Genomic DNA, 23,935 nt, shown 5'->3' on the forward strand with positions numbered 1-23,935 from the left:
TGCCCCCTTCCTGATTTCTTATTGTTTTGCATGTTTGTCACACAAAATGTTTCTGATCATCAAACACATTTAACCATTAGTCAAATATAACACAAGTAAACACAAAATGCAGTTTTTAAATGATGGTTTCTATTATTTATGGAGAAAACAAATCCAAACCTACATGGCCCTGTGTGAAAAAGTAATTGCCCCTGAACCTAATAACTGGTTGGGCCACCCTTAGCAGCAATAACTGCAATCAAGCGTTTGTGATAACTTGCAATGAGTCTTTTACAGCGCTCTGGAGGAATTTTGGCCCACTCATCTTTGCAGAATTGTTGTCATTCAGCTTTATTTGAGGGTTTTCTAGCATGAAGCGCCTTTTTAAGGTCATGCCATTGCATCTCAGTTGGATTCAGGTCAGGACTTTGACTAGGCCACTCCAAAGTCTTCTTTTTGTTTTTCTTCAGCCATTCAGAGGTGGATTTGCTGGTGTGTTTTGGGTCATTGTCCTGTTGCAGCACCCAAGATCGCTTCAGCTTGAGTTGACGAACAGATGGCCGGACATTCTCCTTCAGGATTTTTGGTAGACAGTAGAATTCATGGTTCCATCTATCACAGCAAGCCTTCCAGGTCCTGAAGCAGCAAAACAACCCCAGACCATCACACTACCACCACCATATTTTACTGTTGGTATGATGTTCTTTTTCTGAAATGCTGTGTTCCTTTTACGCCAGATGTAACGGACATTTGCCTTCCAAAAGTTCAACTTTTGTCTCATCAGTCCACAAGGTATTTTCCCAAAAGTCTTGGCAATCATTGAGATGTTTCTTAGCAAAATTGAGACGAGCCCTAATGTTCTTTTGCTTAACAGTGGTTTGCGTCTTGGAAATCTGCCATGCAGGCCGTTTTGCCCAGTCTCTTTCTTATGGTGGAGTCGTGAACACTGACCTTAATTGAGGCAAGTGAGGCCTGCAGTTCTTTAGACGTTGTCCTGGGGTCTTTTGTGACCTCTCGGATGAGTCGTCTCTGTGCTCTTGGGGTAATTTTGGTCGGCCGGCCACTCCTAGGAAGGTTCACCACTGTTCCATGTTTTTGCCATTTGTGGATAATGGCTCTCACTGTGGTTCGCTGGAGTCCCAAAGCTTTAGAAATGGCTTTATAACCTTTACCAGACTGATAGATCTCAATGACTTCTGTTCTCATTTGTTCCTGAATTTCTTTGGATCTTGGCATGATGTCTAGCTTTTGAGGTGCTTTTGGTCGACTTCTCTGTGTCAGGCAGCTCCTATTGAAGTGATTTCGTGATTGAAACAGGTGTGGCAGTAATCAGGAAATTGAACTCAGGTGTGATACACCACAGTTAGGTGATTTTTGAACAAGGGGGCAATTACTTTTTCACACAGGCCCATGTAGGTTTGGATTTTTTTTCTCCCTAAATAATAAAAACCACCATTTAAAAACTGCATTTTGTGTTTACTTGTGTTATATTTGACTAATGGTTAAATGTGTTTGATGATCAGAAACATTTTGTGTGACAAACATGCAAAAGAAGAAGAAAACAGGAAGGGGGCAAATAGTTTTTCACACTGCTGTATATATATATACCCGCGTATCGCAGCGGAGAAGTAGTGTGTTAAAAAAGCTAGAAAAAGAAAAGGGAACATTTTAAAAATAACGTAACATGACTGTCAATATACAGTATTTGTTTTGTGAGTGTTACTGAGTGTTGCTGTCATCAAGGATTTGATTATCATTATTTCTTTCAATCAGGTTCGTATTTGTAGGATGTGTTGTGTTCAAGTTACATTCCGTGTTTGTCAATCGTTGTAAAGATAACAGGTTTCATTCATCGATTCGTTTCTTACTGCATCAATAAACAGCTCGTCTTCTTCTTTATCTGAGACCTGACACACTGCATGCACGGGTTTTTTTTACACTGTCTTCCTTTAGCGGGACATTGACTTTTTCCAACGTGTGCTTTGTTTCCGCAGTAGTTGGATTTATGAATATGCTTGTATGTATGAGACGCTTCATATTTTTGCTGCCTTTTCAATTGTGTAATTCGTTTTGTTCAGCTCTTTGGAACTGTTGCCTTTTATCTGTGCACTGCGTCCGTTCACGTGAGCCACTCGGTGTACATGCATCGAAGGTTCCCAGCTGTGCTGGTGCCATCTCGTGCTATGTCCATGGCTGTATTTAATGTTACCTTAGTCCTGGCACTTAAAACTTTCTCTCACAGTTTCGCTGAGTTTGTGTCAAACACTACCCTGACCATCTCATCTTCCTCTCCATAAGCACAGTCCTTCACCCGTGAATATTTACCCATGGCAGTTTGCTATTGGATTGCCGCTGACGGACAGCCTTATATGGGCAGGCACTAAATTACAAACGCCAGCGGCAGCCTGTCTATGAACTTAATTTAAAGTGTAGGTTTACATCGTGCTTTGTTTCAAGTAGCAGAACTCATGAATATGGTTGTATATGTCACTCGCTCGCTTCTTATTGTTTCGCTGCCTTCTCAATTATATAATGCATGTTTTCTTCAGCGCTTTTTGAGGTCTTCCTGGTTTTCTATGTACTGCGTGATTACGTGGGAGGCGTGATGATGTCACACGAAACTCCGCCCCCACGGCGTTGAAGCTCATCTCCATTACAGTAAATGGAGAAAAACTGCTTCCAGTTATGACCATTACGCGTAGAATTTCGATATAAAACCTGCCCAACTTTTGTAAGGAAGCTGTAAGGAATGAACCTGCCAAATTTCAGCCTTCCACCCACACGGGAAGTTGGAGAATTAGTGATGAGTCAGTGAGTGAGTGAGTGACTGAGTGAGTGAGGGCTTTGCCTTTTATTAGTATAGATTAGGCCACCACTATTTGACCCTCTAATGTACTCATTTCTAATCCTATCCGTCCTCGTCACACCCAGTGCAAATCTTAGCATCTTTAACTCTGCCACCTCCAGCTCTGTCTCCTGCTTTCTGGTCAGTGCCACCGTGTCCAACCCATATAACATAGTTGGTCTCACTACCGTCCTGTAGACCTTCCCTTTCACTCTTGCTGATAGCTAAATATGCTTAATCCTGTTTCAGAATTACTGGACAACAGAGCCTATCAAAGCAACAAATCCATTGCAGGGCTCCCTTGAACACTCACAGTGGGCTACACAGTGGGCCACTTAATCTAATGTGTATGTGTTTGGGATGTTTACAGAAGACCAAAGTGCCCAGAAAGAAAATAAAAATGAAAATATGGGAAGAATGTGCAAACTTCAAATAAACATTAACTGGGTCAGAATTTGAACTCAGTTTCCTGTGACGCAATTACTATTAACCACTGCTCTGTGGTTACAATTAATGATATTAAAGGAACGTTAGAAAGAGATATATTTCAAACTGAGCTCTATAACTTTAAACATGTTTTAGTTTATGTTACACATAGAGTTAAATCCATAAGTATTTGAACAGTGATGTTTTCATAATTCTGGCTCTGTGTGCCATCACAATTGATTTGAAATGAAGTAATGCGATTGAAGTGTAGGTCTGCAGTTTAATTTAAGGCATTTAACAAAAACATTGTATGAACCATTTAGAAAAGATAACTATTTTTATGCATGTTCCCCCCAATTTTGGGGGCTCAAAAGTATTTAGACAAACTAACACAATCATGAATACCACAATCATTTTCAATACCTAGGTTGAAAATCCTTTGCAGTCAATGGTTGCCTGAAGTCTGGAACCCATGGCCTTCTCCAAGTGTTGGGTTTCTACACTACTGATGCTTTGCCAGGCCTTTATTGCAGTTGTTTTCAGGCGCTGGTTGTTCTTTGGAGTTTCTACATCAGTTTTGTCTTCAGCAAGTGAAACGTATGTGTTATTGGGTTGATGTCAGTTGACATTGAAAAATATTTCACTTCTTTGTCTTGAAAAGCACTTGGTCTGCTGTTACAGTATGCTTTGACTCATTCTACTTCTTTACTGTGAAGTGTTGTCCTGTCAGTTTTGCAGCACATCCTTGTTTGAATCTGAGCAGACAGTATAGCCCTGTACACTTCATAAATCATCCTGCAACTTTTATCAGCAGTCATATCACCAGTGACCCACTTCCATTGGCAGTTACATATGCCCATGCCATAACACTGCCTCCACCGTATTTCACACATGATGTGGTATACTGCAGATCATGAAGTATTCCTTCTCTTCTCCAAGCATTTCTCTATCTATCATTCTGGTACATACTGATCTTAATTTCATTTCATTAAAAATATTTTCAGCCAAAGTCTAATCTGTCCCTCCTATGCTTGAGGATTACCAATGGTTTGAACCTTGTGGCAAACCCTCTGTCTTTACTTTTGTGAAATCTTCTCTTGATTGTAGACTTTGGCAATGATAGAACTACCTCCCAGAGAGTGTTCTTAGATTGGCTAAATGCTGTGAAGGGGTTTTTCTTCAACAAGAAAAGAATTCTGTGATCATCCAGTTGTCTTCGACAGTTGTCTTCTGTGGTTGTCCGAGCCTTCTGGTGTTGCTGAGCTCACCACTTCATTTCTTCTCTTTAAGAATATGCCAGATAGTTGATTTGACCTTTGCTGGTGTTTCTGCTTTCTCTTGGATGAGTCTGTTTTGTTTTGTTTGCCTAATAATGGAGTGTTTTTACTTGCCTGAACAGCTTTTCGGACCTTATATTGAGAGTTCACAGCAATAGCTTCCAAATGCAAATTCCACACTTGTAATCAACTCCTGATCTTCTACCTGCTTAATAATTAATGAAATAATAAAAGACCAGCTCACACCTGGCTATGGAACAGCTTGTCAGTCAGTTGCCCAAATACTTTTGAGCCCCAGAAAATGGGGGGACCATGAATAAAAATTGCTGTTATTACTAAATGGCTTATATGATACTTCTGTTAAACCCTTGAATTAATGCTGAAAGTCTACACTTTAATCATGTAATCATTTCTTCATTTCAAATCACAGTGGTGGCATATAGAGTTAAAACTATGAAAATTGTGTCACTGTCCAAATACTTATGGACCTAATTGTAGTTATTACAAAATACTTACAATTGAAAATCCAGATTGCAGCAAGTACAAAAAACATCACAATGGTACCAAATATTGCAATTTTGAATCCACTTTGAGCACCTACAGTAGGAAAACATTTTTTTTTAATGTAAGTTTATATTACCTTTTAAACAGACTATTGTAATACTATTTTTAACATTTTTGAAAGAACAAGCATATAAATTTGATTACTTATTGATAGATTCACATCAAAACTTACAATACAGCAACAGACACATAATAAATATAAATTGAATATGTGATAGCTTTCTGCTTATAGTAATGCCAGTCCCTACTTGAAGTCATTTTGGAATAGTATCACAAATTTATAGGAGGGATCCTACTCCATTAGGCCCTTGAGCAATACCCTTAAAATGAAAATTGCCCTGGGGTGCAGTTTACATGGCTGACCCTTCAATCTGACCTGTAAAGGTCATTCAAAATGACAGTTTCTCCTTGGGGATAAAGTATATCATATCAAAATCAAAAACTGTTAGAAATAAGTTAATCAAATATAAACAGATGTTCTGTTTTTAACTCCTAAACCTACATTACATATACAATCTCTTTTCAGTATATTGTTTTCAAGTGATAAAGTAAAGAAAATAGTATTCTTAAATTTGCCTTATTAAGCATTTCAGAGTTATAGGAACAAGAGCCTGTCCCAGCTGCCATAGATGCAAGGCGGAAAGGAAACATTCAGAGCCCACTAACATACAAAGCCAGAACTTAAACTCACCCAAGGACAATTTAAAACTAGCAATTAACCGAACATGCACATATTTTGTATTTTGTATATCTAAGGCATAGCAATGGATTCCACAGATCGTGCAAAGCACAAGGGCCTACGAACTTGGGGGGGCCCACTTGGGGCCGTATAGATTTAAAAAAAAAATTGAATAACTTAACTAAAACATCATTTTCACAGTCTCAATGCAGAGACTTCCAACGTTCAAGGTCTTCTTTCCATCATCTCTGACCATGGGGCCTGATGACGAATCGTAATAACACTATAGCACCGACATTTCACTGGCATTTTCCTTTCAATTGTTGTCATTTCGTTCATGTTTTCAGTCAATCCTGCCAACCAATTTGACTTTTTTCGAAGTCCAAAATTCCAAAATGGATTGAATTAATTTTCTTCCTCAGAATTCTACACGCAACACCCCATAATGACAACGTGAAAAAAGTTTACTTGAGGTTTTTGCAAATTTATTAAAAATAAAAAAACTGAGAAATCACACGTGCATAAGTATTCACAGCCTTTGCTCAATACTTTGTCGATGCACCTTTGGCAGCAATTACAGCCTCAAGTCTTTTTGAATATGATGCCACAAGCTTGGCACACCTATCCTTGGCCAGTTTCACCCATTCCTCTCTGCAGCACCTCTCAAGCTCCATCAGGTTGGATGGGAAGCGTCGGTACACAGCCATTTTAAGATCTCTCCAGAGATGTTCAATCGGATTCAAGTCTGGGTTCTGGCTGGGCCACTCAAGGACATTCACAGTGTTGTCCTGAAGCCACTCCTTTGATATCTTGGCTGTGTGCTTAGGGTCGTTGTCCTGCTGAAAGATGAACCGTCACCCCTGTCTGAGGTCAAGAGCGCTCTGGAGCAGGTTTTCATCCAGGATGTCTCTGTACATTGCTGCAGTCATCTTTCCCTTTATCCTGACTAGTCTCCCAGTTCCTGCCGCTGAAAAACATCCCCACAGCATGATGCTGCCACCACCATGCTTCATTGTTGGGATAGTATTGGCCTGGTGATGAGTGGTGCCTGGTTTCCTCCAAACATGATGCCTGGCATTCACAGCAGAGTTCAATCTTTGTCTCATCAGACCAGAGAATTTTGTTTCTCATGGTCTGAGAGTCCTTTAGGTGCCTTTTGGCAAACTCCAGGTGGGCTGCCATGTGCCTTTTACTAAGGAGTGGCTTCCGTCTGGCCACTCTACCATACAGGCCTGATTGGTGGATTGCTGCAGAGATGGTTGTCCTTCTGGAAGGTTCTCCTCTATCCACAGAAGACCACTGGAGCTCTGACAGAGTGACCATTGGGTTCTTGGTCACCTCCCTGACTAAGGCCCTTCTCCCCCGATCTACCAGTTTAGATGGCCTGCCAGCTCTAGGAAGAGTCCTGGTGGTTTCGAACTTCTTCCACTTACGGATGATGGGGGCCACTGTACTCATTGGGACCTTCAAAGCAGCAGAAATATTTCTGTAACATTCCCCAGAGTTGTGCCTCGAGGCAATCGTGTCTCGGAGGTCTACAGACAATTCCTTTGACTTCTTGGTTTGTGCTCTGACATGAACTGTCAACTGTGGGACCTTATATAGACAGGTGTGTGCCTTTCCAAATCATGTCCAATCAACTGAATTTACCACAGGTGGACTCCAATTAAGCTGCAGAAACATCTCAAGGATGATCAGGAGAAACAGGATGCACCTGAGCTCAATTTTGAGCTTCATGGCAAAGGCTGTGAATACTTATGTACATGTGCTTTCTCAATTTTTTTATTTTTAATAAATTTGCAAAAACCTCAAGTAAACTTTTTTCACGTTGTCATTATGGGGTGTTGTGTGTAAAATTCTGAGGAAAAAAAATGTATTTAATCCATTTTGGAATAAGGCTGTAACATAACAAAATGTGGAAAAAATGATGCGCTGTGAATACTTTTCGGATGCACTGTAAGCTGCTATGGATAGCAGACATATGATAAATAAATTGCTGTATACTCTATTGATTTGATTTAAATAGTATTAGAGGATATTCAGCCATGGCAGCAATTAAACATGTGAATATTACATAAGTTATTTCTAAAATTGCTAGCAATGGCCCTTTTTACCAAATAAAACACTCTTACCAGATATGCAGGCTCCTTTAATGTCACGTTCAGCTTTTTTTGTGGTGCTTTTTCCTAATGAGTCAGTAGTGTTTTCCCCTTTTGCATTCTCCTTTGTCACTTGTAAAAAAATATATGTTAATGTTCATTCATAATAATTCTTGAATTAGAGAGTTTGGGAATGTTGCAACAGGTCACTTACAAGGAATTACCTTTTCTATTGGAATGTTATAGGAGATTTGCATTGGATATCAGCACTGGTAACAATATAAAACAAATCTGTCTTTGTAATTTTTATTGAAAACCAATGCATTCAGAAATGCTGTACAAATGCAAACTTACCCAAAGTCTTTAGAGAAAACAATCACTGACATTAGTACTAGGATAATATAGGTACTGAACATGTACATTACACCGCATAAGTTTAAGTATGGGTTACTGATGTCTGTCTGGTAAGAAATTAAAAACTCCTATAGGTTTTTACAGTAATTTTTAAATTTAGAAACATTTGGTCCAGAAAAGCAGAAATGCTAATTTTACAGCCAGTATCTTTTTTTAGGTGACAAACTATTCAAAATATGTTTTGTCTTCTTATGTCCCTATAAGATTTGGGTAAGTATGCTGTATCTAACTATTTAAAATATGTGGATATTTTGAATGTAAAATTTTTAAACATGGAGTATTATGAGAGACGATTCTAAAAGCTGAATGTGGGAGTAATAGTAGACCACCTTCTTTATTCACTTTTTATTGTGTTGTTCGAGGTAGGTGCACAGTGTATTGGTTTAAATGTTAGCATTTTTTTCGTGAATCTTATTAAGAAATAATGACAGACTGTTCTAAGGCCTGCTGGTGTTTTTTTCCCATTCATGATTTTTTTCAGAGCTACAGTAGCTGCTCTTCTTTACTGGAATGGGAGGCCAGTTAAGAGAAAGATGCACAAATATACCCATAAAATTGCTCATAAGTACAAGCTCTGCATGTGCCTTTGTAAAAAGAAAGATCTGCACATATACTGGGTGTCAGACACGATGGGCAGAGAATTCAGTAGTCAGGCTTTACAGCCAGGGCCAAAATGCATGATAGTTTATGAATAGTTAAAGGCCATGGAAGTCTGATGGCACATCGTCTCAAATCCTATAGCCTCAAATCTCAATTGGAAACAGTAAGCAACACCGATAGGAAGAGATCTGGCAGACCCAAAGTCACAACTCAATCAGAAGAAAGTTTCTGAGGGTCATCAACTTGCATAATAGGTGCCTTATAGCACAACAGCTTCAAGCACAACTCAGTGGTTGAAAAAAGCAAGTCCCAGTTTCTACTGTGAAGAGGAGAGTTTGTGCTACAGGTTTGACAGGGCGAGTGGCAGTAAGAAAGTCATTCCTTTAAGGACAAAATAGGGCCTTGAAATACCGGCTGTGGACTACTGCAGACTGGACAAAGTCGCTTCTTCACAGTAGAAATCGAGATTTGCTTTTTTCAACCACTGCTAAAGTGTGTTTGAAAGTGTTGTGAGTCATCTATCATGCAAGCAGGTAACCCTCAGAAACTTGTCTTCTGATTGGATTGTGACTTTGGATCTGTCAGATCTCTTCTTATCAGAGTTTCTTCTAGTTTCCAATTGCCTTTGGATTGCGTACTCACTGACACTTTGTGTGTTTTTTATGTAATTACTCTAGATCAAAAGCCTACACTTCTAAGGATAATAATGCTCTGTCTCATTTCATTTGTTAATTGCCATTTTCTTGCCATTATCTCTATAATTTTGTCCAAGTAGTATTCCAGAGGGTGTAGTAACATAGTCTGTTCTAACTCTGCTTTAAGACAGGCATGGTTTTTAAGTATTCAACAGAAATTGGGACACCTATGCAAATTGTTTGCATCAACTTACAACTTTAATTTGCTTTAATTGCTGCAGAACATCTGTAGGTTGTAACATATTAGTTGTTCTCTATTTCCTTTTTCGGCTTTTGCTAACCTAAACTTTAAATGTAAACCTCTGGCAGTTTACTGCTTTTCCTTTCCATTATTTTAGGTCATTCATTGCACTTCACCTGATTAAATTTGAGGACTGGAAAACCCAAGGTATTCTAATACTTTTGACTGGTTCTGTGTGTTAGAAAAAGAAATGGACCAAGGACAGATGCCTGTGGTACACCTTGAGTAACAGGGGCAGAAAAGGATTTGCATTTAGCAATTGTAACAATATACTATTTATCAATAACCAAGAAAGAACTGTTGTAGTTATACCAATTGAGGAAAGGAGAGACAGAAGTATAATATGATTAATGAGTGTTTAAAATTGAAGAGCAAAATAATGTCAAGTACGCAAGTATCTGCAGATAAAAGGAGACCATTAACAACTGTCAAGAGAACAGTCTCTCTTGAAGTACTATGTAATATATAAAATCCAGCCTAAAAAGCTTCAAAAAAGTTGCTTAATAATGAAGATGAGAAACTCATAACCACAGCCCTCACCTGCAAGTTTTCAAACTCCTGCTGCTTTACTATTGTGGCTTTTATGTTTCTCTTCAGATTGAACAAAAACATTTCTGTGGTAAAGCCATACTGCTTCATTAACTTAGTTTCAAATCTACTTTATAAATAACCAGTAACGGCGGACTGCACGATAACATGCAGTGAATACACTTGACTTGAGCATTCCTAGTTTTCATCCTCTTTCTCTGTATGTTTAGCATTCGTTTGCTCAGAGGTTGATGCCCTTGCTGCTTCCTGAGCAGCTCTTCTTTTCACCACTTCTTCTCTTCTTTCGTCGGCATGTTTTCACATTAAAACTGATTAAGTCAGTGTTTCTGTTGCAATTACTTAGTACATTTTATTTAATTTCTCACTTAAGCTGGCACTTAAGTCTTCAATCTGCCTCAAAAATGATTTAAGACATGAAGAGGTAGGGGAATTGACAGTGGAGGTGGTAGCGATGAGAACGGCACCCGTACACATGCACCACATCGCTATCAAGAGTTGATTTTACAATAAAATAAAATAAAAATGAGGAATAACCTTGTAAAATAGTAATTCTCCCCTGTTGTAAGTTTAATAAACCTCTCATTGTGAAAGACTTAGTAGTTTATGAATTTTCTGTAAGAGCTTTCTTTCTGCAATAAATATGAAATTAAAACAATTTTATTTGTATTTGATTTTCTACTGAGTCTTTAATGCATATGATATAGCAACATTTTAAAGGAATTTTTGTTACCTGAAGCTGCTTTATTTGAAGTGCTGCTGTATTTGGATTTTCCATTTTTAATTTCTCGATTAGGAGTGTCTTCTTGTATTTGGAGTTGTTGTCCATTGGATTCCATATTCTCCAGCTCAGCATAGATAATATCAAATTCATATTCTGTTGAGAGGCAATAATTTTAACAACACGTTGTCTTTAAAATATTCTGTACAATTATGTACAGAAGTACACCGTAATAAGTTCTAGCAAAACGTAATCTGATCCTTTGATATTATTTAATAATTCAATAATAAAGATACTTTTCACTGGATATATAGGAACCCTTCTTCAAAATTATTACTGGTAGTTTAATATACGTATATCATTCTTTACTCACATGATCCACTCATTCTTTTTAAGGTTAAAGGAAGTTGGTGGTAATCCATTGCTAGGCACACAAAAGCACAGTTACACTAGATATTTCAGTGAAGGCAGTTAACTACATGGCAAGCCTTGAGTCAGATGAAAGAAACTTGAGTGTCCATTGAAAATACACAAATTTACATAGAAGGCATGATAACGTGAAATCAAGATCAACTGTTGTGAGATAGTATCACTATTCATTGTGTTACAGTGGCAACCCACAAATGAATATATATGGACAAATGTACATTGTTATGAGTGACCCAACTAGAGGAAAGGTTCACATTGAAAAAGTGTCATAACAGGTGTTTGAATTGTTCTTCACAAGAGAAGGCAAGTGACAGACTGATACTACCTGGTCTGAAACCTAACCAGCCTTGTAGCCCAACCTTTTGAATTGAAGACATGGGAAGCCTGAGACTTAAAGAAAAACAGAGGCTGGTTTTATAAGTTGCAGATGTTTTCAGACATATCTATTAGCTTGTCATTGGCACATGTGCTGGTATTAGCCAAAGGGTGCTAACACTAACTGTCTATTTAGAGATCCTTTTTTGTGCTTACTACTCAATACATTGTGGTATACATTTTTGTCCTTTGCCTTTTACAGTAGGTATATTATGTTAAATATTTTCTGAAAAAAAAATGGCAGTGAAATTACTTTTGTTCAATACAGAACAGGGATGCATTTCCCAAAAGCTTCATAATTCTAAGTACTTAATTATCTCATACTTAAGATCATTCGTTAGACTGTGTTTCCTGAAATCTTTCGTGACTAAAATAGTAGTTAATCTTGTTTATAAATTAACAAATGAAATGACATATGCGTTATTTTTTTATTTGGATTTTTGTTTGCAATTTTGACTCTGATAGACAGAGGTCACCTCAAGTACATCAGAAAAAAACACAAATGTTCTTATTTGGACAATAATAATAATAATAATAATAATAATAAATCGATGTTGCAATATTAATAAAAATTATATTGTTTAAAAAAGGGATGGAAACATAATGTAAGCTATAGATTAGTAAAAAGGGGCAATTTGTAGCTTTAACACCAGTAGACAATTTGAGCACATAATAAGTTAACTAAATAAAACTCTTTATGTAATCACTTACATCCTTTAAATTGGGAAGGTGGATTTGAGGCAGCAGCATCCAAGAAACAAAGTTGCAGGTCTAACTGCTGTTAAATGGGCAGGCATGGATCCCTTTTATCCATCTCAGTAATAGACAACTAAAAGAGAAACTCACCAGGATTTTGCCTTCAGTTCTAATGCGTAGCTACTAACACGGTGTTGTTTCCAGATCTGTACATGCAGGGACCAGATTACTATTGCACCATGCATGCAAAAAAATTGACGCTTTAGGTTCAAATACCATTAACTGACAGTGTGTGACCACTAGCAAGTCACTTCACCTACCTGTGTTCTAAGTAGAAAAATAAAAAAATATATAATCAATTTTATCTCAAGTGTTGTAAATCACCTTGGATAAAAGTGTCATCCTAATAATAATAATAATAATAATACAATGCTGTGCAGTGGATATAACACTTATCACTGTTCACACTCACAGCCTATTGAATACCACCCATACCTGTCAGCTAAGGTTCTCAGCATTAAATGTCCAGGAGATATGAAACTGATCATCAGGATCTTTTTACAGACCTTATGGCTAAGCAGCCTATTAGTACACGTGATGCTTATATCTGGTTCAACTCTGGAGTGTGTCAGATGGCAAGGAATGGTGCATTTGCTGTTGGTTGGTTAATGGGAGACAGTGGGAATTCTTTGTGTGAATGCCTGCTAACTCCAGATTTGAATCCCCAAACTGTGGGCGAAAGGAGCTATAATACCACACACCAAAACACACACACACTGTTGCAGAACGTGGTCTGTGAATATTGAAGATGCAATTCTGGTGCCTGCAAAAGTCTCCAGGAGATTCTGTAACCTTTAAAAAACATTTTTTTTAATTCTTTGCCACATCCTATATAAGTTGTTTTAACTCCTCTGTTGTGAAATGTTACTTATTTTCCAATTGCTACTCAGCATTGTTTGTTTTGCGAGGAAACCACATCACGTTTAGAGAACCATATATATGTTTTTAACTACTAGGTTATATAACTTTTACCTATTGTTGATTTTTTTTATTTTGTACTTTTTTGCACAGTACTTACTGTAATTTTAATTTTACTTTTTCTCTTTTTACATTTGCACATGTCTGTGACAATATATACAGTATTTGACAACTAAAATACATTATTGATGCAAACATTAAATTACTTGATAACCAAAAAATAAGGTGTATAAGTAGACCAAGAGATAAAACCAGATCTTGTACTGGGGCACCTGTAATAGTAACTTTATTCAAATTAAGACAAAAATGATCACTAGTTCAGAAACACCTATGCAGTTTTAAACATTGCTTATTAAACATTTGTTCTCTTGGAAGTAAAGCTGCTTTGGTAAATATATTCCTTCATAAATCTAGAGATTCTGGTTAAGGTGGTGGCCTTGGAATAATTCATTGTAACAAAATGTAAACCGCTTCTAAATATTTAGGCAAATTCATAAGCTTTGAGGCACTCATTTTAAATATTAAAACAGATTTCAGCACAATTGTAGTGCTAGTCTCCAGACCACCAGGGCAACATTCATTGTTCATGACTGAATTTGGCTATAATTTATGATTGCAAAGTGTTGATGGGGGATTTTATTGATGTGGAAACTGACACTTTTAGCAAATGTTTTACTTATTTGTTAAATTCATCAGGATTTTGTACAATTGTCAATGGTTCAACTCATAATAATAACTACACATTAGATCTAATTAACTTAGAGTTGAAATTCAAAACTTAAATATTACTTAAGTTTATTCTGATCGCTACTTAAATGCATTTGATTTGGATCTGTCTTTAACAATGCACTCACAGATTAAAACAAACACAGAGCTACAACTTGATTGTAACTCTGCTTCAAAATTTATAGACATTATTAGTAAGTCAAGTAAAATCATGGAAAAGGATCAGCTAACATCAAATTATAATATGACATTGAGAGAGGTTTTGGAGACTACTATTCTAAAATACTACTACTACTACTACTAATAATAATAATAATAATAATAATACTTGTGAACTGTTTATAACAGAAACCGATTTAACAAATGGGAATTCAGAACTACATTGTACAATACCAAAAGACACTAGCAGTACAGACTTTATGAACTTTGTTAATGAGAGAATCGAAAACATAAGGTCCTAAATCTCGGCATCACAATGCAAACCACATACTAGCATGCAAACACTTTACAAATTTTAATTTTATAACAGTACAGGAAGTCTTAATTTTGTAAAATAAAACCTACTACTTGTTCCCTGAATACATTGGCAACAAAACTAGTAAAAAGTGCAAAGGATGTTCTGGCAGCACCGATTCTTAGCATTATCAATAGCTCATTATTACATGGCACAGTACCTGATGTACTTAAAGTGTCAGTTATCAAACCATTACTTAAAAAGTCAGACCTAGACCCGCATATACTTAATAATTATAGGCCCATTTCAAATTTACCCTTTTTCTCTAAAATACCTGAAGAAGTAGTCACCAATCAGCTGCAGTCTCATCTTACACATCACAATTTATTTGAGAAATTCCACACAGGTTTCCACACTGTTCATAGTACAGAAAAACCCATTAACACGTTGCGTAAATTACATTCAGATATCCTTTGAAGGAGATTACATAATAATTATGTTGCTAGATTAAAGTGCAGCATTTCATTCTGTTGACCATTCCATTTCACTACATGGGCTGGAAATTGTCATTGGGCTTACAGGCACTGTTCTTGCCTGGTTTAGTTCATATTTATCACACTGATTCCAGTAAGTACAGAAATGTGTTGACAGTACTCCATTATACACAGAAGATAAATATGGTTTTCTGCAGGGCTCAGTATTGGGACCTTTAATGTTTTCACTTTACATGCTTCCACTGGGATCTGTCATTAAAAAACATATCATTAATTTTCACTCGTATATAGATGACACCTAGTTATACCTTTCTTTTAGACAAAATGACATGTCTCCAATGTTGTCCTTAATTAGATGTGTTAGTGAATTACAGGAGTGGATGGAGGAGAACTACTTGTCTTCAAACACAGACAAAACAAAAATGGGGGGAATTGAATGGAATGATGATGATCTCAACAATATTTTGTCATTATTTAACTCAGTTGGAATCACCATTAGTTTTACTGAATTGGCCCGCAATCTGGTGTTATCTTTAATAATTGCATATCGTTTAAAGTGCAACATTACAAAACTGTCCAAAGCATGTTTTTTCTATCTTAAAAACATCGGAAAATGAAGGTGTTTTATAAATATGCAGGATGCTGAGAAATGAATTCATGTATTAGTTTCTAGTAGGATTTACTACTGCAATGTGGTGTTCTCTGGCTGTTCAAATTTTTCTTTATACAGCTTTCAGTTGTTCAAAATGATGCTGCAAACATAAATACAAGAACAAGAAAATAAAAACACATACCTCCAGTTCTTAAAATCCTTACACTGGCACCTGGTTAAGTTTACGGCAGATTTCAAAATCCTGCTTTTAATATATAACGCATTAAATGGCTGAGATCCTGTTTACTTATCTGAAGGAAGTCAAGGCTGGGGGGGCTGTCAAACAGGGCCTGTTAAAGTCCAATGTGGCACTCCTTGTTTGATTTTGGGATATATAAAAAATTGTTGTTGTTTTGCCAGGACTCCATTCCTAGTTTCTCTATTTTGATATTAACTTTGTTTATTTTGTTATCATTTGCTGAGTATTTTTGATTATTTTTTGATATTCTTGTTTTTGTGATGTTCAGTTCCTCGTTATTTTCTTATAATGTGTTTTGATTTTCAGTTTATGTCATTGTAATTTATGTTAATTCTATAGGTTATGTTTCTTGTTTTTTGTTGAACCAGAGAGGGCAGGGCCCCCTGATGCTGCAGCTGAGGGACTACCACCATCAGGTTTGATAATGGGCTGAAAAGCCTCAGTCTATTTTTGCGCATTGCCTCATGGTGTTCAGTTCCCTTTTTAGAGTTCTCCTTTTTGATTTTTACCTTTTTGGTCTTTGGTTATTATTTTTGAAATATGAATTTAGATTTTCTTTGCATTTGGAAAATTTCTTTGTTTAAGTTTAATATTTGTGATATGTATTCATGTTTGCCTTGTTGAAAAAAAAAGACAGAAAAATAGAAAAAAACAAATTTTTTGCATACCTCTATGGCATTGTAATATTTTGTAATATTCTGGGTGTAAAGGGTCACATTGATTGAGTCTACTCCTGTTACAGTAAATAAGAAAGTCATAGAAAAAGTAATGCATATTTTAGAATACCGGGGCGATCCTAGTCTGTTTGGTGCCCTGGGCGAACACCCCCTCCAGTGGCCCCCACGCCTCCCCCCTCCAGCCCCCAATGCCCCCCTGCGTTCTAATAAACACTGAACAAAATCAGTGCAATAAAACAAACTATTGGAAATGTAATGTCTAACAGAGACAAAATCAAATTTTACATTTATCGTTCCAAAACTCTGGTCGTAACCCGATTTGGTCGTGAACCGAAGTAATTTCCCCCATAGGATTGTATGTAAATACAATTAATCCGTTCCAGACCGTATGAAGTGCATGTAAATATATTTTTTTTAAGATTTTTAAGCACAAATATAGTTAATTAAACCATAGAATGCACAGCGTAATAGTAAACTAAATGTAAAAACATTGAATAACACTGAGAAAACCTTGAACAACAGAGAAAACTAACACTGCAAGAGTTTGCGCTATAGCGCTACGAACTGCTCGCTAAAAACACTTTTTTTAATGAGTTTTAAGCACAGGGAAAAAAATTAACATTTGAAAAATCTGTAATTTAATAAACCAGCAAGAAAAGTAAAATTGCAACAATGCATGCTATGAACCGATCGCTGTAAACAGAAGTGAAAACAAAAACAAGCCCAGTAAATTCTTTAACTGCCTTCTCTGCCTTATGCGTCCAGCCCCCTCTCTCTCGCACGCCTGTGTGTGTGTGTGTGTGTCTCTTTCTCTCACATGCCTGTGTGTGTGTGTCTCTCTCTCTCTTGCACGCCTGTGTGTGTGTGTCTCTCTTTCATGTGCCTGTGTGTGTCGCTCTCGCTCTCGCTCACTCGCTCACTGCACAGGGAGAGACTGAACACGTGCGGAAATCATCGGCACGCACAAACCGAAAGGGAAACTGGCTTGTTCGTATACCGAGTGTGTGGTCATGAACAGATGCAAAAGTTTGGCGAGCTTTTTGGTTATAAACTGATTTGTACGTGTTCCGAGACGTTCGTGAACTGAGGTTCCACTGTATTATAAATGAAATGTGCTTTATTTGGAAGCACCCTGCTCCCTCCCCTTTCGACAGGTTGTGTGTGAGACTTCAGCTCTCCCCCCTGTGCGTCAAGCAGCAAGCAGCAGGCGCACCTCGCAAATGGAGGGTGCTCTTGTTTCCCGCAAATGGGCAATAGAAAACCAATCGGTGCCCATAAAATCCCAAAAATGCGCTGGCATGATGTTGGGGCAGCATGGGCGCACGCAAAAAAAAAAAAATTTTTTTGCAGATGCCCAAGATGCTGCCCCCACCACGATACCACCCTGGCCAATGGCCGATGTTGCCCATATCAAAAACCGCCACTGCTTGTTTATAATCTAGTGGTAAGGTAACTTGTAGATAAATCTGTTCTCTAATAACAAAATTGTAATGTAGCACTGACTTCTTATTTCATTTATTATACAAAATTTTAAAAAATCAATGAATAAATAGCTGAAGCAGAACTGGCATTACCATTGCTTCTTATTTTGATTTAAAAAAATATATAATTGCTTTTTTGTTTGAATCAAGCAGTAAATTATCAATGACACTGTAATCACTAGCAAGTCACTTCACCCGCCTGTGTTCCAAATGACGAAACAAAGGGAATGCAGCTAAATTTATCTCAAATGTTGTAAGTTTCCTTCATGTAACACATAATGATGATATTATTATCTCACTGGAGCTGCTTATGAACATGCAATGACCATAAGAAAGACATAAGAAATACATCCCTGCATTAGAACAATTTCTGCTTTTTTCTGCTTTACCTAGTGACTTGGATTTTGTTGGTGGTCATTGCAAAACACAGTTTGTTGTGTAATCCTTTTCAAATTTGTATAATGTATTCTTTTGAACTGAAATCTTTAGGAACAATGTGGAATTTTATATATTATTATCTTTATTAAATGTTTACGATTTTTAATTGTTTACCTAATTCGCTCAAGAACAGTGTTTCTTTTTGAGTTTTTCATCGTTTATTTTAGTACCCCCTTAAAATATGCAGATATTATTGTATATGCAAAACAGTACAAGTGCCAGTACCCTACGCATTTAAGTGAAGAGTGAGGAGCGCAAAGCATTTCGATATTTGATATCCAAGTGTCATTATCAAGTGCTGGGCATATCTTGTGCAATTTTGCAATGATTTTAAACCTGATTTGCAGTGTCTAACTGACTTTCAACCAGAATTTCAACTTCATCAGCTGTCATTTTATGTCCAGAATGAGAGGGACTGCAATATCTGATTACATCTTACAATTGGGCTGATCTTATAATCTGAACAATTTTGGTCAGAAATTTCAATCTGCTCTACCTTGCAATTAGGAGTTTAAAATATATATCATCCATGATAACGGATTCAGGAGGGACAGTGTGGTTTTCGTCCTGGTTGCGGAACAGTGGACCAGCTCTACATCCTTAGCAGGGTCCTAGAGGGTGCATGGGAGTTTGCCCAACCAGTCTGAAAGTCTGGGCATCTCTGCTTAAGCTGCTGCCCCCGCGACCCAACCTCAGGTAAGCAGAAGAAGATGGATGGATGGATGGATATGATAACATCTTAACTGTTGATTTGACGATGTGCAAGCTGAAATCATCCAGTATGTCACTCATTTTGCAAAAAGCAAACACATGTCTTTGTCTGTGTTATGTTACGTCATCCTTGTGAACGTCTCCCAGTGTTCATTGTGTTTAACTGTGAGAGGAGGAATTGTACTGGCAGAGTTTGAGCACTTGTATGTTTCTGTTTTAACATTTCAGCCTAATTAAAGGTTAAAGGACTTCAGTGTGGTTTCATTACCCCGCGTAGCAGTTCACATGAAGCGGCATATCACAAATCACAATGCAGATGCTTTGGAGGTGAACAGGAAACAAAGCTAGATAGCACTGGTAACTATTATAACTTAAAGTCACATGTGATCACATTCGCTTTCTTTCCTCCATTTTTGTGTCAAGAACAACTGCCTATTTTCCTATCATTATAAGACAAATGAAATTGAACCTAGTCATAATCATGTAAAGAATTAAAACTGAGAATGAGATGAGTCATAGGATACAGATATGGTGTGGTGAAAACTGTCGATCCTCTATAAAATACAATTTAAGTAAAATTGATCTAGTATGGAGCCCTTTAGGTGTCAGGCAAAATCCTTTCAAAAGAATTACTAATCCATTTGGATGAATTATTTTTATTTCTGTAAGAAGCATATGCCTATGAAGTTTTATTTTGCAAGCTGTCTTGGTTGGAGGTCCTCTTTTATAAAGCACATTTTCTTTTTCTTTTGTTATTTAAAATACTTGCACAGATCCCTTCCTCCTTGCCCTACTCCATCCCACCCCCTATGGCTGCAGAAGTTGGGGTAGGTGATGACAAGGGAGGGAGTCAAATAGAATTAGTAATTTACCAGCTAGAGTATCTGCACACTGCCATTGAAAAAGAGATCAAGAGCTACTTGATGGTACCTGAGGTGGACAATGATGTAAATCCACTTGAGTGGTGTAAAACGCAACATTTCCCCAGATTGGGAAACTTGTAACAAAAGAACTTGTGCACCCCTGCCTCAAGCAGCCCATCTCAGAGATTTTCAACAAAAGAGGAAATGTTGTAACATGTAACTGTGCTGCTCTGACGCCAAATGCTTTCCTCAGTATATTTTTACAATGGTTTTATTTTTTCTGGTATCCTTTTGCAATATTGAACAGATCCTAAAGTTAATAAGTTGCTTAAAAATATTATAGGTCTTTTTTTTCGGATCTTTGTGCAATGTATGACAGAACTTGTTTACAAATACTATATACTGTATATTGTGATGAATACCCGGGCGGCAGCAACCCGAAACCCCGACACAAACACAGAATCACAGTCCTGGGTTCAAATAAAGGTTGTTTATTAACAACAAATACCTCCAACACGGTACAAAAACACAAACCACAGGTTTTCTCTCTTCCCAATCTCTCTCCCTCTCCCTCTCTCTCTCCATCGCACTGCCCACCTCCAGTCAAGTGTTGCCTCTCTACCTCCCAACTCCGACTCGTCTGAATAAGGAAGTGCCGTCCCTTTTAATATAGACCTGGGAGTACTTCCGGTGCCAGGACGATTGCCCAATTAAAGTACTTCTGGGTCTCACGGAAGTCCCTCATCATAGTAGGGAGCTTGTTTTCCTGCAGCAGACTCTGACAGAGGACAGAAATACTCTTCTGTGTTTGAGTTGACTATACACTCCTCCAGTTGTCTTTGGCTATCCAATCCAATGCTTGGCTAGCAATTCTAACTGCTGAGCCCCTGTGTGCCAAATTTAACATGCACATGTGAATAAATCCATACCAGTGAGCATAGAGACAGTGACATTAATATTAAAGAAAAATGTAGTATAACACCATCAAAGCATTTTTCAAATTTCAAGATATTTTTCTGTTATTGGGGAGTTGGGGGTTGCACATATCAAAATGTCCTTTCTTAGCAGATACCTACTGGCCTAAATATACTGTCCTGATAAATTTCAGCTTTTTAACTAAATGGAAAACAGTTTTTTGTAAATGTGTGAGTGAGTCAGTCGGTCAGTTAACTTTGCATTTTATTCATGTGTTTGTGTGTGTATATATATATATATATATATATACTAGCAAAATACCCGCGCTTCGTAGCGGAGAAGTAGTGTGTTGAAGAAGCAATGAAAAAGAAAAGGAAACATTTTGAAAATAACGTAACATGATTGTCAATGTAATTGTTTTGTCACTGTTGTGAGTGATGAGTGTTGCTGTCATATATATATATATATATATATATATATATATATATATTACACACACACACACATAAACATATATATATATATACATATCTATACATATACACATATATACATACATATATATATCTACATATATACACATACATATACATACACACATACATACATACACACACATATATATATATATATACATACACACACACATATATAAACATATATATACATATACATACATATCTACATATATACACACACAGCTATTTCAGATCAGTGCAATACGCTGCTTGTTAAAACGGATAACTCCGCTCTTACGTGCAAGTCTGCGTGGATATTATGAACTATCGTATTTGTTCAAGTTCTATTTAAATTTTAAATAGAAGGAATTTTTATTTAGTCGACAGAAATATCTTTGGTAGGAATGGTAAAACAGACAGGAATATTATTCGTGAATAAATCAACTCAAACCTTAAATAACTTAAAAGAACAAACATTCAAATTTCTTTACTCTTATGTAAATTTATATAAAAAATAAACTTAGATTTTAAATATCCCAAAAGATTTTGCTCTCCATAAAAATATATCCTTTCAAAATTATACAAATTCAAATATGAACATGCTGCATAACAAAACCTGGAAATATAAATAAAATGTGTTCCTTTCAGCAATAACAAATCAAATCATTAAGTTGTCTTTGCTCATATGTCATTTTAGAGCTGGACGCCTGGCATCTTTTTTGGCAACAGGTTCGTTTATGTTTGGTGTGAGGTTCTGTGTTGTGGAGATTCTCAGGATGGATTGCAGGTGCTCATCAGTGAGGCGACTCCTGTGTGCTGTTTTGTTAGTCTTTATCACTGAGAAGAGCTTCTCACACAGATATGTGCTACCAAACATGCACAAGGTTCGAGCCGCATGTAGACGGAATTTTTGTTCTTCAAAGTCACCAAAGCGCCGTGCAAACTCAGTGCGCTCGGTTTATCAGCAAAGTGCGATTTGGGAACACCGTAGTGACGACTTGGTTTAACATTACTTGGCAACAGGGAAAGTTGCACTGGTGCATTTGTGTCTCCCATAAAAGCAACTTCACTTGAAATCACTTTGTGATTGTGCACGGTAAAACGTCCGCTGAAGTGTCAGATTCTTATTTAATTCTTCTGCTTTCTGTATCTTCTGCATTGCATTCAGGTCTTTCAGCCTCACTGATGAGCACCTGCAATCCATCCTGAGAATCTCCACAACACAGAACTCCCTGATGTTTTGTCTCATAGTGCCGTCTTAGATTAAATTCTGTAATTACAGCCACATTAGCTCCACAAATGAGACACACGGGTTCAGTAAACATATACTCAGCCTCCCATCGGTTTTAAAGGCTCTATTTTCAGAATCAACTTTTCTCTTCAGCATCGTGTGAGCTAGCTTCGCAATAACTTGCAGCATCATAAGCTAGACTTGATTAACGCGGTAAGTGTTGGCAAGGCAGCTGAAGCGCTGCATTATGGGATCTGTAGTTTATTGTGTTACCAGCGCTTCATATACCGGGCCATTAATAACAATAATACAGTATATAAAATGATCTCGGGCTGGATATAATTACACGCCGGGCGGATGTGGCCCGGCCCTTGAGTTTGACACATATGGACTAAATAGAACTTGAAAAGATATATTTTTCAAATGTGATCGCAATTCAGATAGAGTTGACGCACTACAGCCTGCATGCCTCAATAAGTCATCCTCCCTCGCTCTTACTTTTTACCGTTCATCTAATGAATACACTGAGTATGGCTTTACCAAAACAATCATTGATGGCGAATAAAGTATCCATTATTCGAGTATGTAGATCGGGATATATATATACATATATATATATACCCGCGTATCGCAGCGGAGAAGTAGTGTGTTAAAAAGCTAGAAAAGAAAAGGGAACATTTTAAAAATAACGTAACATGACTGTCAATATACAGTATTTGTTTTGTGAGTGTTACTGAGTGTTGCTGTCATCAATGATTTGATTATCATTATTTCTTTCAATCAGGTTCGTATTTGTAGGATGTGTTGTGTTCAAGTTACATTCCGTGTTTGTCAATCGTTGTAAAGATGACAGGTTTCATTCATCGATTCGTTTCTTACTGCATCAATAAACAGCTCGTCTTCTTCTTTATCCGAGACCTGACACACTGCATGCACGGGTTTTTTACACACACTTCCTTCAGCGGGACATTGACTTTTTCCACGTGTGCTTTGTTTCCACAGTAGCTGGATTTATGAATATGCTTGTATGTATCAGACGCTTCATATTTTTGCTGCCTTTTCAATTGTGTAA

The 23,935-nt window shown here is 37.2% G+C and overlaps 1 protein-coding gene across 1 annotated transcript in view; it reads right to left on the minus strand.

Moving 5' to 3' along the window:
• The window catches only part of LOC120534993 (C-type lectin domain family 4 member F-like), a 42,568-nt gene that overhangs the window by 13,032 nt on the left and 5,601 nt on the right, over positions 1–23,935 (minus strand). The window contains exons 3-5 of the mRNA XM_039762498.1: positions 11,099–11,242; positions 7,903–8,001; positions 5,044–5,124 (exon numbers count right to left, since the gene is read on the minus strand). Coding sequence (XP_039618432.1) covers positions 5,044–5,124; positions 7,903–8,001; positions 11,099–11,242 — 324 coding nt within the window. The remainder of the gene's footprint in view (positions 1–5,043; positions 5,125–7,902; positions 8,002–11,098; positions 11,243–23,935) is intronic.

Source organism: Polypterus senegalus, chromosome 9 (genome assembly GCF_016835505.1).
Source record: "Polypterus senegalus isolate Bchr_013 chromosome 9, ASM1683550v1, whole genome shotgun sequence".
NCBI classification, from domain to species: Eukaryota; Metazoa; Chordata; class Cladistia; order Polypteriformes; family Polypteridae; genus Polypterus; species Polypterus senegalus.